This window comes from Centruroides sculpturatus, unplaced genomic scaffold (genome assembly GCF_000671375.1).
Source record: "Centruroides sculpturatus isolate CEXI.00-Female unplaced genomic scaffold, Cexi_2.0 scaffold1018, whole genome shotgun sequence".
In the NCBI taxonomy this organism is placed as follows: domain Eukaryota; kingdom Metazoa; phylum Arthropoda; class Arachnida; order Scorpiones; family Buthidae; genus Centruroides; species Centruroides sculpturatus.
This window is the reverse complement of record NW_019385496.1, coordinates 233,298-252,178: the sequence shown is the minus strand read 5'-3', so window position 1 is coordinate 252,178 and position 18,881 is coordinate 233,298. Positions and strand designations below refer to the sequence as shown.

Sequence of the window (18,881 nt, the reverse complement as noted above, 5' to 3'; positions counted from 1 at the left end):
ATTCTAAATTTTTAAAAGATTTTTTTTATTGTACTGCAATTTGAAAAAATTGTAGACCTATAATTTCCCAGTGTTATTCGTCAGTCTGTCTTTTCTTAATCTGGAGAATGGAATCAGATAGATGTAAACATATATGGAAACCTTAGGGGCAATAAGCCCCGATATTAATACTGGTATACTTGAAAAGTGATCCGTGTTGGACAGGTTGTAATGGCCTTAAGTTGTAAGTTGCTAAAAAACTTCATAAAAAATTGTTTAAAGAAGCAATTATTTATTGTGACATCATCACAATATCGGGCAGTAATTTTTAATCTTATTTTTAATATATTTAATTTAAAATATATGCATTCCGCCTCAAATTAGCAATGGCTTGCTCCTGTACAGTACAGTACAACATACTTTTCCTTTAACAATAGAGTTTTGCCGATCATGTATTAACTGCTTTCAGGGGAAAGTTTTGAACTAAAATAACGTGACTTACGGTTTGCATCGAAAGTTAGTTAATTAGTAGGTCTAGTCGTTGGCCATCCTCTCTTCCGAAAGAAGGTCAACCCCTTCCGCAACAGTCCCTTCTTTCTATCGGAGCAGTGTTATGGTAGCATACGAATAAGAAAATTACGAGGCTATTTTCGAGGATGCCGAGTTTAAATATTTGGTTCGTTTTTCGCTAAATTTGATTGGTTGGCCGGTTACAGTTTGATACTCGGCAGTGAGTGAAACAGTTTCTTAGAGTTAACATCTTCGATTTTTTTAAGATATCGTGTTTTCAATTGGTGTCTAATAGACCAATAAATTCGGCCATTTCGCACAGTATCGCATTAAACGTGGCAATGGTAGGCTGAAATTACCCAACTCTTTATATGATTTCGTTTCAATGTTCCTTATGTTATAGCATTTGATTTAGGCTATATAACTACAAAGGTTATCTTACGTAACGGTTTATCGCACCGAGTGACCAATTTAACACATTTTAAATTAAAAATTGTTGGAATAATTGGTTCATCAATAAAATATAATGCATCAAAACTGTCGCAAATGGGTACTATACCTATACTGTACAGTACAGTACATGTCTATTCCCGTATGTGTGATTCATTTGATTCAGCGACAGTCACGTCGCAGCAAAAATAAGACCGATTGAAATTTTTTAATAGCTGCGATTGTTTAGTCACACTTGTATTAGAAACAATGAGTTTTATTTTTGCGACTGGAAAATCGCGCGACAAGAAATCACAAGTGGAGGCCTAGCCTTATGTAAGATAACCTTTATAGTTATATAAATCAAATACTATAATATAATATAATAGAAAAATTAGAAGTACGAAATAATCTTAATGTTTGTTTTTATATTTTGCCCGAGAAACGTCGGCCTCATCTGCTAGCTATTTGTAAGCCAGTATAGATAATTGTTAATTTCTTGTTACTAAATGGCATATAAATAATTTCTAAACGCGAAATAAAATATAAAATAACAAAACTTACAAAAGTTATGCCTTTAATATATCAGTAACACTAGTTACATCATATTTTAAGTAACTGAACATTGCTTTATAAAAAACGATGAAAGTGACTTTTTATTCCACTTTTGCAGATGTTGATGGATTCTCGAGATCGTCTTTGGATTCAGAGATTAAACTTTGACATTTTTCTTTCGATTTCACAAAGTTATTATATTTTCGTCTGTAATTTTTTAGCTTATATTTCATTTCTAAGTTTCTGAGCTTCCGTTGAAGTTCATTACATAAATCCTTCGGCATAGTTGAAAATAATTTCAAATGTGATAATAGAACTGAACAACATTTCTTTTTCTCCTCTACTGTATCATCCGAATTTTCTGGCTGTAAACACTCGGATTTCAGATTTTCAAAATTTTTTATTAATTCGTCGTAATCCAACCCGTCTTCTCTGGGTATTGGAGTTGAACATAGAAGAGGGGGTGATGCTGGTTCAGTTAGACTCAACACATCTAATTTTCCTTCTGACTGAAGTGTAGAAACGTCAACTGAAAAGCAAATACTCCACTTTAATTGTTTGAGAATTGTTTCATATTATTATTTATATTGTTATTATTAATTTCGTTATAAATGTCTAGCTATTGTTATATTTTATTCTACTTTTGTTCTAAAATAAAATTTGAAGTATAAATAAAACAAAATCATTTGTGTTCGTTTTTATAAGAGAGAAAAAGAATGGCGATCGATAGGTTAAAATAAAATCTGGTAACAGATGGCGCTCACTCAATTTTAATTTTTTGCAGGGAAAGTTATACAACTCGTTGCTAGATTTTTATTCCTTCCAAAAAGTAGGTTTCTGGAATTTACGAGTTATTGAAGCGAGACCATCGGTGTTATCAATGCCCATTTTAACGAAGGTTAACGAAATTACTGTATATTTTACGTTCATCGTTAACTGTGTACAGTACAGTACATATACTTTAAACATGGGCATATGTCAGGACAGTTGTCCCTTCTTCTGCCACTCGTACGCACATAAACTTACATGTAAGAGATATGCATATATGTGTACAATACATAGATTATACTGTACTTAAAAGCATTTTAGCTAAAGTCGTATAGAAACTACGACACGTTCGTCTCGCTAATCCTAATTCCGTTTAATTGAAACCAACTCTGTGTTTATTCTAATGTCTCAATCAAAAATGTGGTTCCAACGTTTAGTATGCCGAAAATCATACATTAATTATATAAAAGTATACACCTAAATATAAAAAAATACATCGTTCGAACTCTGCAACGTTCGAAGTATGAGATACTGTACGCCTGTCTTTGTCATTAGTTTTTTCGATTTCTTTCGCTTTATATATAAAACTTCTAATCTAAACTAAAATTGTAAATATGATCATTATTCCATACAGCATTGCAATACCTTTACTGTATTGCTGTGTAGCAAAAGTAAAAGATATTCAGTATGATAAGAAAAAATAAGACAGAGATAGGAAGTAAATCACAATCGGAAAAATCGTTGTCCTTAATTGCAGTGAAAGTCAATAAACTGACTAATAAAAAATGTCACTAGTACACTATAACAAAAAAATTTATTAACAAAAAGAAAACGTCGCACAAAGGCATATAACAGTAAGAATTATGAAATTAAATTGTGCTGATTGAAGGTATTTAAAAAAATCAATGTTAATAAATAATTTTCTCGCATTTTATGCTGTCAGAGTTTTTCTACCAACGTCCCAGCTATTCCCCATTCAAAAGGAAGACAAGTATGTATTGTCCGTTATACAACAAAAGAAACAAAGAAAACGACAAAGAACCAAAATGGTTTTACAACTAGATTTAAGTGAACGGAAGATCGATCGAGCCAAGTAAAGTACACATGGTAATCAATCGCTCGATCACTGGCATACGAACAAGTTTTGTACAGAATAAATTATTATTAGATACTTTTACTTACAACTATCATCGTCGTCACTTAATAACATCGAGTGTGCTGTAAGGAATGCGGTATCACTATCTTCGGTCATCATTTCGGCGATTTTTCGGTCTTCAGTTTTTCCTCTCTCTGCTATTGTTATTTTGACAAGAAATGGTAGCGCTTCCTCTATTTAAAGCAATTGGTTAGTACCGACGTCACTGGTAAAGATGCGTCAAAACAGACACATTGTTTATCTTAGATTACACAACGCTGGTTTTGGGCGCCACAGTTTGAAAAGCATCGTTCTCCTGTCTGATGACCTTTCAGAAAGGTCAGAAGTCACCAGAAAGAAAAGTGAGATATAAATTTTATGATTAATGTTGCGAAATGACGAATATTTATCATTTAGTCACACATTTAAGCAAAGATTATTCATCCGATTTTTCATAGCCAAGTGACTTAGGTAAGTGACTAACGTGAACTTTTAAAAATGAGATTCGAATAACAGTTGCTCTCTTTGTCTCCTCGAAAATGCATTTTTAAAAATTGTATTTTTAAAAATATTATTAACGAGTTACGTAACTTTTCCTGCAACAGTTAAAACTAAGTGTGGCGCCGTCTGTTACGATATTTTGCTTAAAAACTTTTTATATTATTAATTATTATAAAATGACAAAAAGCTTAATTTCGAGGGTAGCGACGAGTTTTATAATTTTTGTTCTTTTTAATTTTCCAATGCTAATGACCAGGAAAATCTTCGTCAAGTCCGACTCCACTCGAGATACACACACGACTCTATATTTCCAAGCCCTTCGAACTTTAACCATCAAAATTTAACAGCATCGATCCCTCTAATATATACAAATCTCTTTGCAAAATTGCAGAAATTGTCGAGAAAATACACGAGAGTTATTAAGCTTCAAATCGGCATCAAATATATAGGAAAAAACCCATTGTTTGGCATTTCTCGACGTTTCGAGGTGCTCCGAGTCTAAAAATGTATGAATCTTGGAGGGTTATTTTTTGATCGATCGCCATACTTTCTCTGTTACATTCACTGAATTGATAAAACTGCTTGTATCGTAGAGTACACTACAGTACACTTCGTTTAGTAAACAATAGAAGAAATCCATACGTTGAAACTACTTTATATAAGAGCAAATGATCAAGTTACACTTTATTAAGTTAAAAATATTTTAATATGATATTAAAAGCACTTTAGGTAATGATGTTTATCTTATCGGATGTAATTTTATACTGTATGTCGTTATCACATCGGAAATGAAACTCCCTTCCTTCAATTTAAATATAACAACGGAATTAATCGGTTGTGTATAAAGTTAAATCGTTAATCCGGCATTTTTTTTCTGCCTACAAAACTTCTAATTTTGGCAATTTGACGTCATTAAAGCCCTTTCGAGTTAATTCTTTTTAAACTTTTGTACGAACGGAAAAATCGTCTCTTCGTCCAAATGCCTCCTTGATAGACAGATCCGATGTTTAGAGGATTCAGAAGTACCCCGTGCTCGATTAATGCTTGACCTTTGACGTCCAGAAAGACCTTAAATTTATCGAAAAATGTGGAAGACTCCGCATTTTTCTTTGTCTTCTTTGTCGAGTGGCAAGAAAAAGTGTATTTATTATCTTAGAGCTTTTATGGAACCCGAGGGTAGAAGGAGCCTCCTCTCTCCTCGGAGGGCCCCTTTGCCATACTTTTGCATTTAGATTTCTTTATTAATTAAAAAATCCTCATATATTGTAAGTAAAAATTACAATATATGAGGCTTAAATCTAAATACAAATGAATATGAGTAACTAATGTTAACCAAAACATTTTGATCTGATAAACAAAGCATTTAATAAATCAAAATATACAAGTATACAAAAGAATGAACCTAAACCTAAACTACGACTTAACCTAAACTTATTCTAAAGCTGGCACGTGAGAGACAATTCACATCAATCTATCTCTGATCATATTATCTTCACGAGGTCCTTGGAATATTTCATTGAATGAGGGTCCTCTTCAACTCTGGTTATTCTTCTTCTAACAGTTTCTTTGGAAATGTCCCTTTTATTTGCTCTCTAGTAACGTGTACAAAACTCATGCGACTGATCATGACTGGGCATGGGAAAGGAAATCAACTTCTTTTCAAAATCGAAAGTTTCTTCCGCATTTTTTGTAATTATGTTTATAAGAAAATAATCAGTTTTCAATGCGGAGAGATGGCGTGATCCTAATACTGCTTTTAGAAAATTGCTAAGAATAATATCGATTTTGTTAATGACGGTCTATAGCAATAACTATAATGCACTACCTGTACAGCACTTTGATTATTACATGCTTTGAGTCATTCACATTCTTTAAAAGTTTTAAAATTTACCGTCCAAAATGATAAATACAGTAAAACCTCGATTATCCGGACAAATTGGGGATGAAGGTAGTCCGGATAAGGAAAAATCCGGATAATCGAAACAAACATTTTAATTTGTCTTTTAATGATAATACAATACGTTTTTTTTTTTTTCGATGACATATCGGTAATATTAAAAGTAAATACTGTATTTAAATAGTGATCAAATTTTCAAGAAACAAACGTTCGTATTCAATTTGGACTAATACTGACCAACGCTAACAGGAAACAAAAAGAAATCTTAATTTTATTCTTTTGACGCAACCATTCAGTATTAATTTATTAATTCTTCATGGAATATTCTAATTTGGATGCAATTCGTCCTTATCTGAACGTTTTACGCGTCGTTGGTGTATTTATACCCAAGCGCCAGGATTATTTATGGGTTAAAGCGCTTCTATTTGATACATACTTTATAACAATAATTTCTATTTTCGTCTTTTATCCGGATCAATTATCAAAGATTTTTATAAATTTGCATATTGATGATTTTTGTGGCATTCCCGTTTTATGGGATATCTACGGAACGCATTTACGCTTCGCATTATTCGGTGCACTTTTAATGTCCGTTTCATTTATTTACCTGCTTAATACAAATGCATTTCACATAATAAAGGCGATCAAAATCCTGGACAAAAACGTAAAATGCGCAAAGAAAATTCACCAAAAATTATTGCTTTATCAAGACGCGATTTTACTTTATTTCAGCCTTGTCTATTGCGCGTTTGTTAGTTGGTACTTTGTACGTGTATTACAGGAACGTTTACAAATACTCAAAATTACTGTGGCAAGAAAGTTTCTGTACCTTTCATGTTTTATTTGGCGTTTTTATCAACGTCAGCGTAAGTTGTTTTAGAGGGGGGATTCATTTTGATTCTTACTTACATCTCTATTCAATTGTAGACACATTTATTATATACATAAAGGAAAAAATACAAAGGGACGAAGTAGATAGCAAAACATCGCTACTGGAACTGTCGTCGATTGTATATTTTATTAAAAGTATCGATAAAATATGCAAAACTGTTCACGTTTTGATGATAACAGTTTTCCTTCCCATAATGAGCATCGTAAGTATATATGTGGTACTTTACGTATCGTTTACAATAGAATATCTGTTGACATGCTTTATAATCTTTTCGACGTGGATTGCTTTTAAAATATGTTTTCTTTACTTGACAAGAATTCCTCCGAACGTAAGTTACTTTTATTTTATAGAAATTTTATAAATTGTATGTCTCCTATCCACGTGAATTGTTTAAGAAAAATTATGTAATTAATACATTTCAGATGGAACGGTTTTTCACTTGCATAATGGATATTTATTTCCGCGACGATGACAATAAAAAAAATTGTAAATAATCTTTCATAATTTATAAATTAACTTTTTTCGTCGACTTGCATGATGTTTGAATTTTATTATATTTTAAGTCAAAACTCGCGTAACGACAGTACAATGAAATTTGTTTTCTTTGTTTTCAGACGGAAGTATTAATGTCCATAGCGATTGCCGAAGTGGTATTCAGAAGCAACAACTTCTTTTTCTTCGACAAGCAAACGGTTTGAAATGTAAGTTTAATATATCACATATTATATTATAACAACGTATAGATTGCTTTTATTATTATTATTATTGTTATTATTATTATTATTATTATTATTATTATTATATACTAGCTGCAAGGACCCGCTTCGCTGGGTTTTTATTTGTGGGCAAAAAGTAACGATAGTGAAGATTAAGATAATTACATTATAGCGAATCTTACCCGTTTTCACAGACTGCATGAATTAGGTTTTCCGTTTACAGACTAATTAGAGAACTTTTACGTCCAGTCACACGAACTATTTTCAATTTGATCAATTTTCTGGAACGTTTACAATCGTTCTATAATCGAACCAATTCGAATTCGAACAAATTTGAAAAAATTCGAACAAAACATTCGAAATAGAAAACCACTTTTAACCACTTTCAGCCCCATATCTCCCGCACCCTTATAGCTATCGAGACGCTACCACCATAGTGCACGAATGGAGACTTGCGGCTACCAACACATACAAACAGCATTCATGTGCAATGTGTAGTTTTGGCGGAAAAGTGAAATAAAATATAGGGACACACACGTCCATTTTTATATATAGATATAGATATAGATATTGTAATATATATACAAGCATTTTTATATAAAAAATCGTATATTTTGTTTCAGTATACTGTGGAATTCATCACACAATTAATTAGATTTATTATAACAAGTAGAAAATCTATTATAAATTAATACGTATCTTACCGAATATTTTACTGATTTTGTTGACTTCGTAAACAAAAATTATGTTTGATGCCAAGTGTATGCAATTGTATTAAATCAAGTAATATAATTTAACATAATATAATAGAAAGTTTAGAAGTACGAAATAATTTTAATGTTTGTTTTTATATTTTGCCCGAGGAACGTCGACCTAATCTGCTAGCTATTTAATAAGCCAGTATAGATAATTGTTCATTTCTTGTTACTAAATGGCATATAAATAATTTCTAAGCACGAAATAAAATACAAAATAACAAAACTTATAAAAGTTATACCTTTAATATATCAGTAACACTAGTTACAACATATTTTAAGTAACTGAACATTGCTTTATAAAGAACGATGAAAGTGACTTTTTATTCCACTTTTGCAGATGTTGATGGATTCTCGAGATCGTCTTTGGATTCAGAGATTACACTTTGACGTCTTTCTTTCGATTTCACAAAGTTATTATATTTTCGTCTGTAATTTTTCAACTTATATTTCATTTCTAAGTTTCTGAGCTTGCGTTGGAGTTCATGACATAAATCCATCGGCATAGTTGAAAATAATTTTAAATGTGATAATAGAACCGAACAACGTTTCTTTTTCTCCTCTACTGTATCATCCGAATTTTCTGGGTGTAAACACTCGGATTTCAGATCTTCAAAATTTTGTATGACTTCGTCGAAATCCAACCCGTCTTCTCTGGGTATTGGGGTTGAACATAGAGTAGGAGGTGATGCTGGTTCAGTTAGACTCAACACTTCCAATTTTCCTTCTGACTGAAGTATAGAAACGTCAACTGAAAAGCAAATACTCCACTTTAATTGTTTGAAAATTGTTTCATATTATTATTTATATTGTTATTATTAATTTTGCTATAAATTTCTAGCCATTGTTATATTTTATTCTACTTTTGTTCTAAAATAAAATTTGAAGTATAAATAAATAAAATCATTTGTGTTAGTTTTTTTTAACAGAGGGAAAAAATGGCGATCGATCGATTAAAATTAAATCTTGTAACAGATGGCGCACGCTCAATTTTAATTTTTTGCTGGGAAAGTTATACAATTCGTTGCTAGATTTTTCTTCCTTCTAAAAGTAGGTATCTGGAATTTACGAGTTATTCAAACGAGACCATCGGTGTTATTAATATCCATTTTAACGAAGGTTAACGAAATTACTGTATATTTTAAGTTCATCGTTAACTGTGTACAGTACAGTGCGTATGCTTTAAACATGGGCATATGTCAGGACAGTTGTCCCTTCTTCTGCCACTCGTACGCAAACTTACATGTAAGAAATATGTATATATGTGTACAACACATAGATTATACTGTTCTTAAAAGCATTTTAGCTAAAGTCGTATAGAAACTATTACACGTTCGTCTCGCTAATCCGAACTACGCTTAATTGAAACCAACTCTGTGTTTATTTTAATGTCTCAATCAAAAATGTGGTTCGAACATTTAGTATGCCGAAAATCATACATTAATTAAATAAAAGTATACACCTAAACATAAAAAATACATCGTTCGAACTCTGCAACGTTCGAAGAATGAGATACTGTACGCCTGTCTTTGTCATTACTTTTTTCGATTTCTTTCGCTTTATATATAACTTCTAATCTAAACTGAAATTGTAAAATAGATGATTTTTCCATACAGCATTGCAATACTTTCCCTGTATTGCTGTGTAGCAAAAGTAAAAGATATTCAGTATAATAAGAAAAAATATGACAGAGAGAAGAAGTAAATCACAACCGAAAAAATCATTGTCCTTAATTGCAGTGAAAATCAATACACTGACTAATAGAAAATGTCACTAGTACACTATAACAAAAGAAATTATTAACAAAGAGAAAACGTCGCACAAAGGCATATAACAGGAAGAATTATGAAATTAAATTGTGCTTATTGAAGGTATTTAAAAAAATCAATGTTAATGAATAATTTTCTCGCATTTTATGCTGTCAGAGTTTTTCTACCAACGTCTCAGCTATTCCCTATTCAAAAGGTTGACAAGAATGTATTGTCCCTTATACAATTAAAAGAATCAAAGAAAACGAGAACGAATCAGAATTGTTTTACCACTAGATTTAAGTTAACGGAAGATCGATCGAGCCAAGTAAAGTACACATGATGATCAATCGCTCGATCACTGGCATACGAACAAGTTTTGTACAGAATAAATTATTATTAGATACTTTTACTTACAACTTTCATCGTCGTCACTTAATAACATCGAGTGTGCTGTAAGGAATGCGGTATCACTTTCTTCGGTCATCATTTCGGCGATTTTTCGATCTTCAGTTTTTTCTTCTCTCTTCTATTGTTATTTTGACAAGAAACGGTAGCGTTTCCTCTATTTAAAGCAATTGGTTAGTACCGACGTCACTGGTAAAGATGCGTCAAAAAATGACACATTGTTTACCTTAGATTACACAACGCTGGTTTTGCGGGCCACAGTTTGAATAGCATCGTTCCCCTGTCTGATGACCTTTCAAAAAGGTCAGAATTCACCAGAAAAAAAATGTGAAGTATAAATTTTATGATTGATGTTGCGAAATGACGAATATTTATCATTTAGTCACATATTTAAGCAAAGATTATTCATCCGATTGTTCATAGCCAAGTGACTTAGGTAAGTGACTAACGTAAACTTTTAAAATTGAGATTCGAATAACAGTTGCTCTCTTTGTCTCCTCAAAAATGCATTTTTTTTAAATTGTATTTTTAAAAAAATTTAGTAACAAGTTGCGTAACTTTCCGGCAACAGTTAAAACTGAGTGTGGCGTATTTTGCTTAAAAACTTTTTATATTATTAATTATTATAAAATGACAAAAAGCTTAATTTCGAGGGTAGCGACGAGTTTTATTATTTTTGTTCTTTTTAATTTTCCAATGCTAATAACGAGTAAAATTTTCGTCAAGTCCGACTCCACTCGAGATACACACACGACTCTATATTTCCAAGCCCTTCGAACTTTAACCATCAAAATTTAACAGCATCGATTCCTCTAATATATACAAATCTTTCTGCAAAATTGCAGAAATTGTCGACAAAAGACACGAGAGTTATTAAGCTTCAAAGCGGCATCAAATATACAGGAAAAAACCCATTGTTTGGCATTTCTCGACGTTTCGAGGTGCTCCGAGTCTAAAAATGTAAAAGTCTTGGAGGATTATTTTTTGATCGATCGCCATAGTTTCTCTGTTACATTAACTGATTTGATAAAACTGCTTGTATAGTACAGTACACTACAGTACACTTCGTTTAGTAAACAATAGAAGAAATCCATACGTTGAAACTACTATATATAAGAGCAAATGGTCAAATTACACTTTATTAAGTTAAAAATATTTTAATGTGATATTAAAAGCATTTTAGGTAATGATGTTTACCATAGCGGATGTAATTTTGTACTGTATGTCATTATCACACCGGAAATGAAACTCCCTTCTTTCAATTTAAATATAACAAACGGAAGAAATCGGTTGTGTATAAAATTAAATCGTTAATACGGCATTTCTTCTCTTTTCTGCCTACAATTTTATGTCATTAAAGCCTTTTCGTGTTAATTATTTTTAAACTTTTGTACGAACGGAAAAATCGTCCCAATGCCTCTTTGATAGACAGATCCGGTGTTTAGAGGACTCAGAAGGACTCCGTGCTCGATTAATGCTTGATCTTTGACGTCCAGAAAGGCCTTGAATTTATCGAAAAATGTGGAGTCTACTTTGTCGAGTGGCAAGAAAAAGTATATTTATTATCCGAGAGCTTTTATGGAACCCGCGGGTAGAAGGAGCCTCCTCTCTCCTCGGAGGGCCCCTTTTTCATATTTTTGCATTTAGATTTCTTTATTAATTAAAAAAGGTCTTTAAATATTTTTCGTTTGTAAAAATTACAATATATGAGGCTTTAAAAATAGAGTTTATAGGTTAAGGAAATCTAAATACAAATCAATATGAATAACTAATATTAACCAAAACATTTTTATATGATAAACAAAACATTTAATAAATCAAAATACAGTGGTACCTCAGGATACGAAATTAATCCGTTCCGAAACTGAGATCGTATCGTGAAAATGTCGTAAGGTAAGTCATTTTTCCCCATACGATTACATGTAAAACCAAATAATTCGTTTCAACACTCAAATTAAAGCTAAGTAGTACAGTACATTAAAACAAAATAACTATAGTAAGGAAAACACTGAAAAATGCATTTTGTAATCGTAAATGTATAAATAACCATAATAGAATAATAATTGATAAAAAAAATGTAGTTTTATTTGCACTTTACCTTTGAGGATAGACGACGGTGGAGGTGTAAACTGGTGGCGGAAGAGAGGGAGAAACTTAACTACTAAAACTTAACGTATATAACATAATGTAACAATAACTTAAAAATATCTTAGAAAAGATTTTAAAAAAAAGTTATTGTAGTTTTATATATATTTTTTTTTTAATTTTTATTCACTGATTTTTGCTTTCTTTCCTTCACTTCCACCAGCACTTTCACTGGATAGAGGTCGCTTAGTAAAATATCTATCCAAAGATGTTTGGCTTTGCCTACTTTTTAAAATGTTTCTTAGGCAAATGTCATTACTCCGTGCAGCAATAAGGCCAGTGTGAACGTTTTCGGGATGTTTCTTTTCAATAAAATCAGTCACTTTCTGATAATACCTCAAGATTTCCTTTATCGAGCGAGATCCTTCCACGACGAAGAAAACGCGCAGACTGAGACCAATGAACAGAGGTGAATAAAAATGGCGCTGCGAACTAATGTAACGTCGTATGGTGAGTTTTTGTTCGTATTGTGGAGCAAAAATATGTTCGAATTTCATGTCGTATCTTGAAAATTTCGGATGTTGGGACATTCGTATCCTGAGGTACTGTACCACTGTATAAAAGTATACAAAAGAATGAACCTAAACTTAAACCTGAACTACGACTTAACCTAAACTTATTCTAAACCTGACACATGAGAGAGAGAGTTCACATCTATCTATCTCTGATCATATTACCTTCACCAGGTCTTTTGAATATTTCTCTGAATGAAAGTCCTCTTCTACTCTGGGTATTCTTCTTCTAACATTTTATTGTTATATATTAATAACTTTCATTTAACTGATTCGTATAACGGGCATGTATGACGTACACTTTGTACGACGATTGACTTTATCTTAAGGCAACCTCTTTTTGACGAACTGCCCCGAATAGGGGGAAAACGTCCCTTTTATTTGCTCTCTAGTAACGTGTACAAAACTCATGCCACTCATCATAAGCGGGCCTGGGAAAGGAAATCAACTTCCTTTCAAAATCGAAAGTATTATCCGTTTTTTGTAATTATGTTTATAAAAAAATAATCAGTTTTCAATGCGGAGAGATGGCGTGATCCTAATACTGCTTTTAGAAAATTGCTAAGGATAATATCGATTTTGTTAATGACGGTCTATAGCAATAACTATAATGCACAACCTGTACAGCACTTTAATTATTACATACTTTTAGTCATTCACATTCAATAAGGTTTTAAAATTTACTGTCCAAAATGATAAATATAACCTAATGCTTTGGATTCTGATAAAACCGTGTTGTCGTTTACAAAATCAAATGAAATTATTCGTATAGAAACGGCAGTTAGCATCGAAAAAAAAAATATGTGTACAGTTCAATATCAAGACAGAAAATACAGAGAGAAAATACAAAATGAGATAGACAGACTGTTAGCCAACTGAATAAAAAGATGAATAATCTGCCAAGTGTTTGAAACAAGTCACTTTATTGTGTCTGTATGAAGCAATAACTTAATGCATTTTGAAATTAGACTACCATTTAATTTCCATTATGTCAATCAATATTCGCATATTTCTATCGTAGCTAATGAAATTAAACAGGAAGCAAGGGAATACGTATTAACTTCACGTGGATAATAAACACGTAGAACATCGACGAAACGAAGAGAAATTTTAATTTTATTCTTTTGAGGCTACCATTCAGTATTAATTATTCATGGAATATTATATTTTGGATGCAATTCGTCCTTATCTGAACGTTTTACGCGTCGTTGGTGTATTTATTCCCAAGCGCCAGGATTATTTATGGGTTAAAGCGCTTCTATTTGATACATACTTTATAACAATAATTTCTATTTTCGTCATTTATCCGGATTATTTATCAAAGCTTTTTATAAATTTGCATATTGACGAATTCTGTGGCATTCCCGTTTTATGGAATATCTACGGAACGCATTTACGCTTCGCATTATTCGGTGCACTTTTACAGTCCGTTTCATTTATTTACCTGCTTAATACAAATGCATTTCACATAATAAAGGCGATCAAAATCTTGGACGAAAAGGTAAAATGCGCAAAGAAAATTCAGCAAAAATTATTGCATTATCAAGACGTGATTGTAATGTATTTGAGCTTTGTCCATGTATTTGCGTGTTTGTTATTTGGCACTTTGTACGTGTATTACAGGAACGCTAACGGTTACTCAAAATTACTGTGGCAAGAAAGTTTCTGTACCTTTCATGTTTTATTTGGCGTTTTTACCAACGTCAGCGTCATTTGTTATAGCACGGGTTTCCTTTGGATTGTTACTTACATTTCTATTCAATTGTTAGACACATTTATTATAGACATAAAGGAAAAAATACAAAGAAAAGAAGTTAATAGCAAGACATCGATACTGGAACTGTCATCGATTGTATATTTTATTAAAAGCATCGATAAAATATGCAAAACTTTTCATGTTTTGATGATAACAGTTTTCATTCCCATAATCAGCATCGTAATTATATATATGGTACTTTACGTAACGATTACAATCGATTCTCTGTTGATATGCTTTTCAATATTTTGGATATGAACTGTTACAGTAATATATTTTCTTTCCTTGACAAGAATTCCTTCGAACGTAAGATACTTTCATTTTACAGAAATTCTGTAAATTGTATGTCTCCTAACCACATGAATTGTTTAAGAAGAATTATGTAATTAATACATTTCAGATGAAACGGTTTTTCACTTGCATAATGGATATTTATTTCCACTACGATGACAATAAAAAAATCGTAAATATTTTTTCATAATTTATAAATTAACTTTTTTCGTCGACTTGCATGAAAATATGTTTGAATTTTATTATATTTTAAATCAAAACTCGCGTAACGACGGTACAATGAAATTTGTTTTCTTTGTTTTCAGACGGAAGTATTAATGTCCATAGCGAGCGCCGAAGTGGGATTCAGAAGCAACAATTTCTTTTTCTTCGACAAGCAAACGGTTTTAAATGTAAGTTTATATATCATATATTATATTGTAACAACGTATAGATTGTTTCTACTATTATTATTATTTATATAAATATATTGTAACATGTATACAAGCATTTTTATATAAAAATCATGTATTTTGTTTCAGTATACTGTCGAATTCATCACACAATTAATTTCATTTTTGATAATAAGAAGTAAATCTATTATAAATTAATACGTATCCCACCGAATGTTTCACTGATTTGTGACTTCGTAAACGAAAAATTCTGTTCGATGCTCATTGCCAATCTCAATTAATATTGGAGATTTTGAAATTAGACGTGACGTTTATATTGTCAAATCTACGGTGACGTTACGTCTTATTATTCGATACGTGTATCTCGAGAGAGTTGGTGCTGGAGTAGGTTTTCGCCGGATTTGATCTACTGCAACGAAATTCAAACGTTAAGTTGATTTTAAGAAAGTTGTTCGTTAATTATTTTGGATTCACCGAAATGCAAAGATGCATTTTACTATCAAAGAAGAAACGGGAGTGTACTTATGTGTTATGACAACGCAATTGTTTCGTGTATTTAGAATCCACTCTAACTTCACACAAGAAGAACAATGCTCAGTTATAGAATTGTCAAATTTCTATATTTTTTCATTTCAAATTTCTATATTTTTTCGAAATTTCAAAATTGTAACAAAGTGAAAGTCGAACTCTACTTATCGCACTTTTGTTCTCGGAAGCAAAATGTACAAGATCCACGTATCATCATTGTGAATTGTATGATACACAGGATGATAAATAGATAAAGATTATACTACTTTAATTAAAGAAGATCCTTGTACCTTGGGACACCTTGTACTTTGGGACAAGCTCGTCATTTGAAAAATAATACATTGAGTAGTAGTAAGTAGCGATATCTAGTAGCTATTTCATTACAACATTCAGAATGCATGGTAAAGTCGGCCATTTTGACTCGTTTTACCGCTGTGATACGTCGTGTGATTTTTATAGGTGTTTGTTTTTTACAATCCATTTAGATCTTGGTTTTAATCGAAATATTTTCAGGTGAATAATTTAATTAAGGTACAGTTAGTTGATAATTACATTCGTAACTACTTATTTTAATAAATAACATTGGATTTCTGTAATTCAAAAATTATAACCATACTTTGTTATAAACGAGAGAAAATTGTACCTTAAGACAATGGATTTTTTATACCTTGGTACAGTCCCAAGACACAAGGCATTGCTTCTCTCAACTATTTATTTAATATTATTTTTACTTTTGTTATTATGTTTCTGTTGGCCGCGAAAAAAAATGAAGTGAATAAAAATGCTAAATCTGTTAAAAAGCGAGTTTTTAAGAAGAAAAAAGTTGAAGTCAGTAGCTATGAGGATGTAACTTCTGCGATCTTAGAGAGTGGCGATTCATGTGATGAAGTTCAAGAGGAAAATAATTGTGTGGGGTGCGATGAAAATTATTTTACTACTTCGAACACAGAAGGCTGGATTCAATGAGTTACCTTTCGATTCTGGGTGCACGAAGATTGCACCTTTTTTGAAAATTACTGTCAGAAATGCGATATTAATTGAAAAAAAATTAGTAAGTAGTAATGTTTGTGACCGATATTTGTAATAACTATTGTTTTTCTTAAAACAAAAATAAGATTATCTTTAGTTTTCAATAATTTAAATGCCTTCTATAGAACAATTAAGCATTATACTTACCTGCATTTCCAGCATATGAAACATTTTTGTTAACTGATAAAGCTAATATTGTTATAAAGGGAGCGACTTGGAAAAACGATGTTTTCTTCATCAGGCGGAAGTTAAGATTTACAAAAACGTTAGAATTGGTTTAAAGATACAAACATTGGTGTCCCGATATACAATAATGGATTGTACCTAAAGACAAATATCTGTAAGTAATTATTTGACATTTTCTCATAAATTAAATAGCATAGGGTCACGTGTTTCGCCATAAATAGTGATGTTATCAATTACTAATAGAAATATTCAACAGTCATAGCTAAAAATCAATTTGAACTTAAATTATGAAAGTTTAAAAAAAAGTGTTCCAAAGCACAAGGATCGCCCCTATATATTGTTGTGAATAATCGGTCCATTATTAACATATAATGACCAGAACAAGACTGTATACTGCATCAAAACTGTCGCAAGTGGGTACTAAACATGTCAATTCCCGTCTGTGTGATTTATTTTTTCAGCGACAGTCGCGTCGCAGCGAAAATAAGACCGATTGCAATTTTTTAATAGCTGCAATTACTTAGTCGCGAGTGTATGCACTTGTATTAAATCAAATAATATAATATAATATAATATAATAGAAAGGTTAGAAGCACGAAATAATCTTAATGTTTGTTTTTATATTTTGCCCGACAAACGTCGGCCTCATCTGCTACCTATTTAATAAGCCAGTATAGATAATTGTTCATTTCTTGTTACTAAATGGCATATAAATAATTTCTAAGCACGAAATAAAATATAAAATAACAAAACTTACAAAAGTTATACCTTTAATATATCAGTAACACTAGTTACAACATATCTTAAATAGCCGAACATTGCCTCATAAAGAACGATAAAAGTGACTTTTTATTCCACTTTTGCAGATGTTGATGGATTCTCGAGATCGTCTTTGGATTCAGAGATTAAAGTTTGACGTCTTTCTTTCGATTTCACAAAGTTATTATATTTTCGTCTGTAATTTTTCAACTTAAATTTCATTTCTAAGTTTCTGAGCTTGCGTTGGAGTTCATTACATAAATCCTTCGGCATAGTTGAAAGTAATTTCAAATGTGATAATAGAACAGAACAATGTTTCTTTTTCTCCACTTCTGTATCATCCGAATTTTCTGGGTGTAAACACTCGGATTTCAGATCTTCAAAATTTTGTATGAGTTCGTCGAAATCCAACCCGTCTTCTCTGGGTAATGCGGTTGAACAAAGAGTAGGAGGTGATGCTGGTTCAGTTAGACTCAACACTTCCAATTTTCCTTCTGACTGAAGTATAGAAACGTCAACTGAAAAGCAAATACTCCACTTTAATTGTTTGAAAATTGTTTCATATTATTATTTATATTGTTATTATTAATTTTGCTATAAATTTCTAGCCATTGTTATATTTTATTCTACTTTTGTTCTAAAATAAAATTTAAAGTATAAATAAATAAAATCATTTGTGTTAGTTTTTTTAACAGAGGGAAAAAATGGCGATCGATCGATTAAAATAAAATCTTGTAACAGATGGCGCATGCTCAATTTTAATTTTTGCTGAGAAAGTTATACAACTCGTTATTAGATTTTTATTCCTTCCAAAAAGTAGGTTTCTGGAATTTACGAGTTATTGAAGCGAGACCATCGGTGTTATCAATGTCCATTTTAACGAAGGTTAACGAAATTACTGTATATTTTAAGTTCACCGTTAACTGTGTACGGTACAGTGCAAATGCTTTAAACATGGGCATATATGAGGACAATTATCTGTTCTTCTGC

At 31.6% G+C, this 18,881-nt stretch overlaps 1 protein-coding gene across 1 annotated transcript; it reads right to left on the bottom strand.

The window, feature by feature from the left end:
• Positions 1-1,496: 1,496 nt before the first annotated feature.
• LOC111639537 lies at positions 1,497-17,122 on the bottom strand. Its single transcript, XM_023385423.1, has 4 exons — positions 17,094-17,122; positions 10,520-10,585; positions 10,303-10,450; positions 1,497-2,002 (listed from the first exon to the last, which is right to left on the bottom strand). Exons 3-4 carry the CDS (start codon positions 10,373-10,375, stop codon positions 1,575-1,577), a joined length of 501 nt encoding a protein of 166 aa, XP_023241191.1. The 5' UTR covers positions 10,376-10,450; positions 10,520-10,585; positions 17,094-17,122; the 3' UTR covers positions 1,497-1,574.
• Between the last annotated feature and the right edge of the window lie 1,759 nt (positions 17,123-18,881).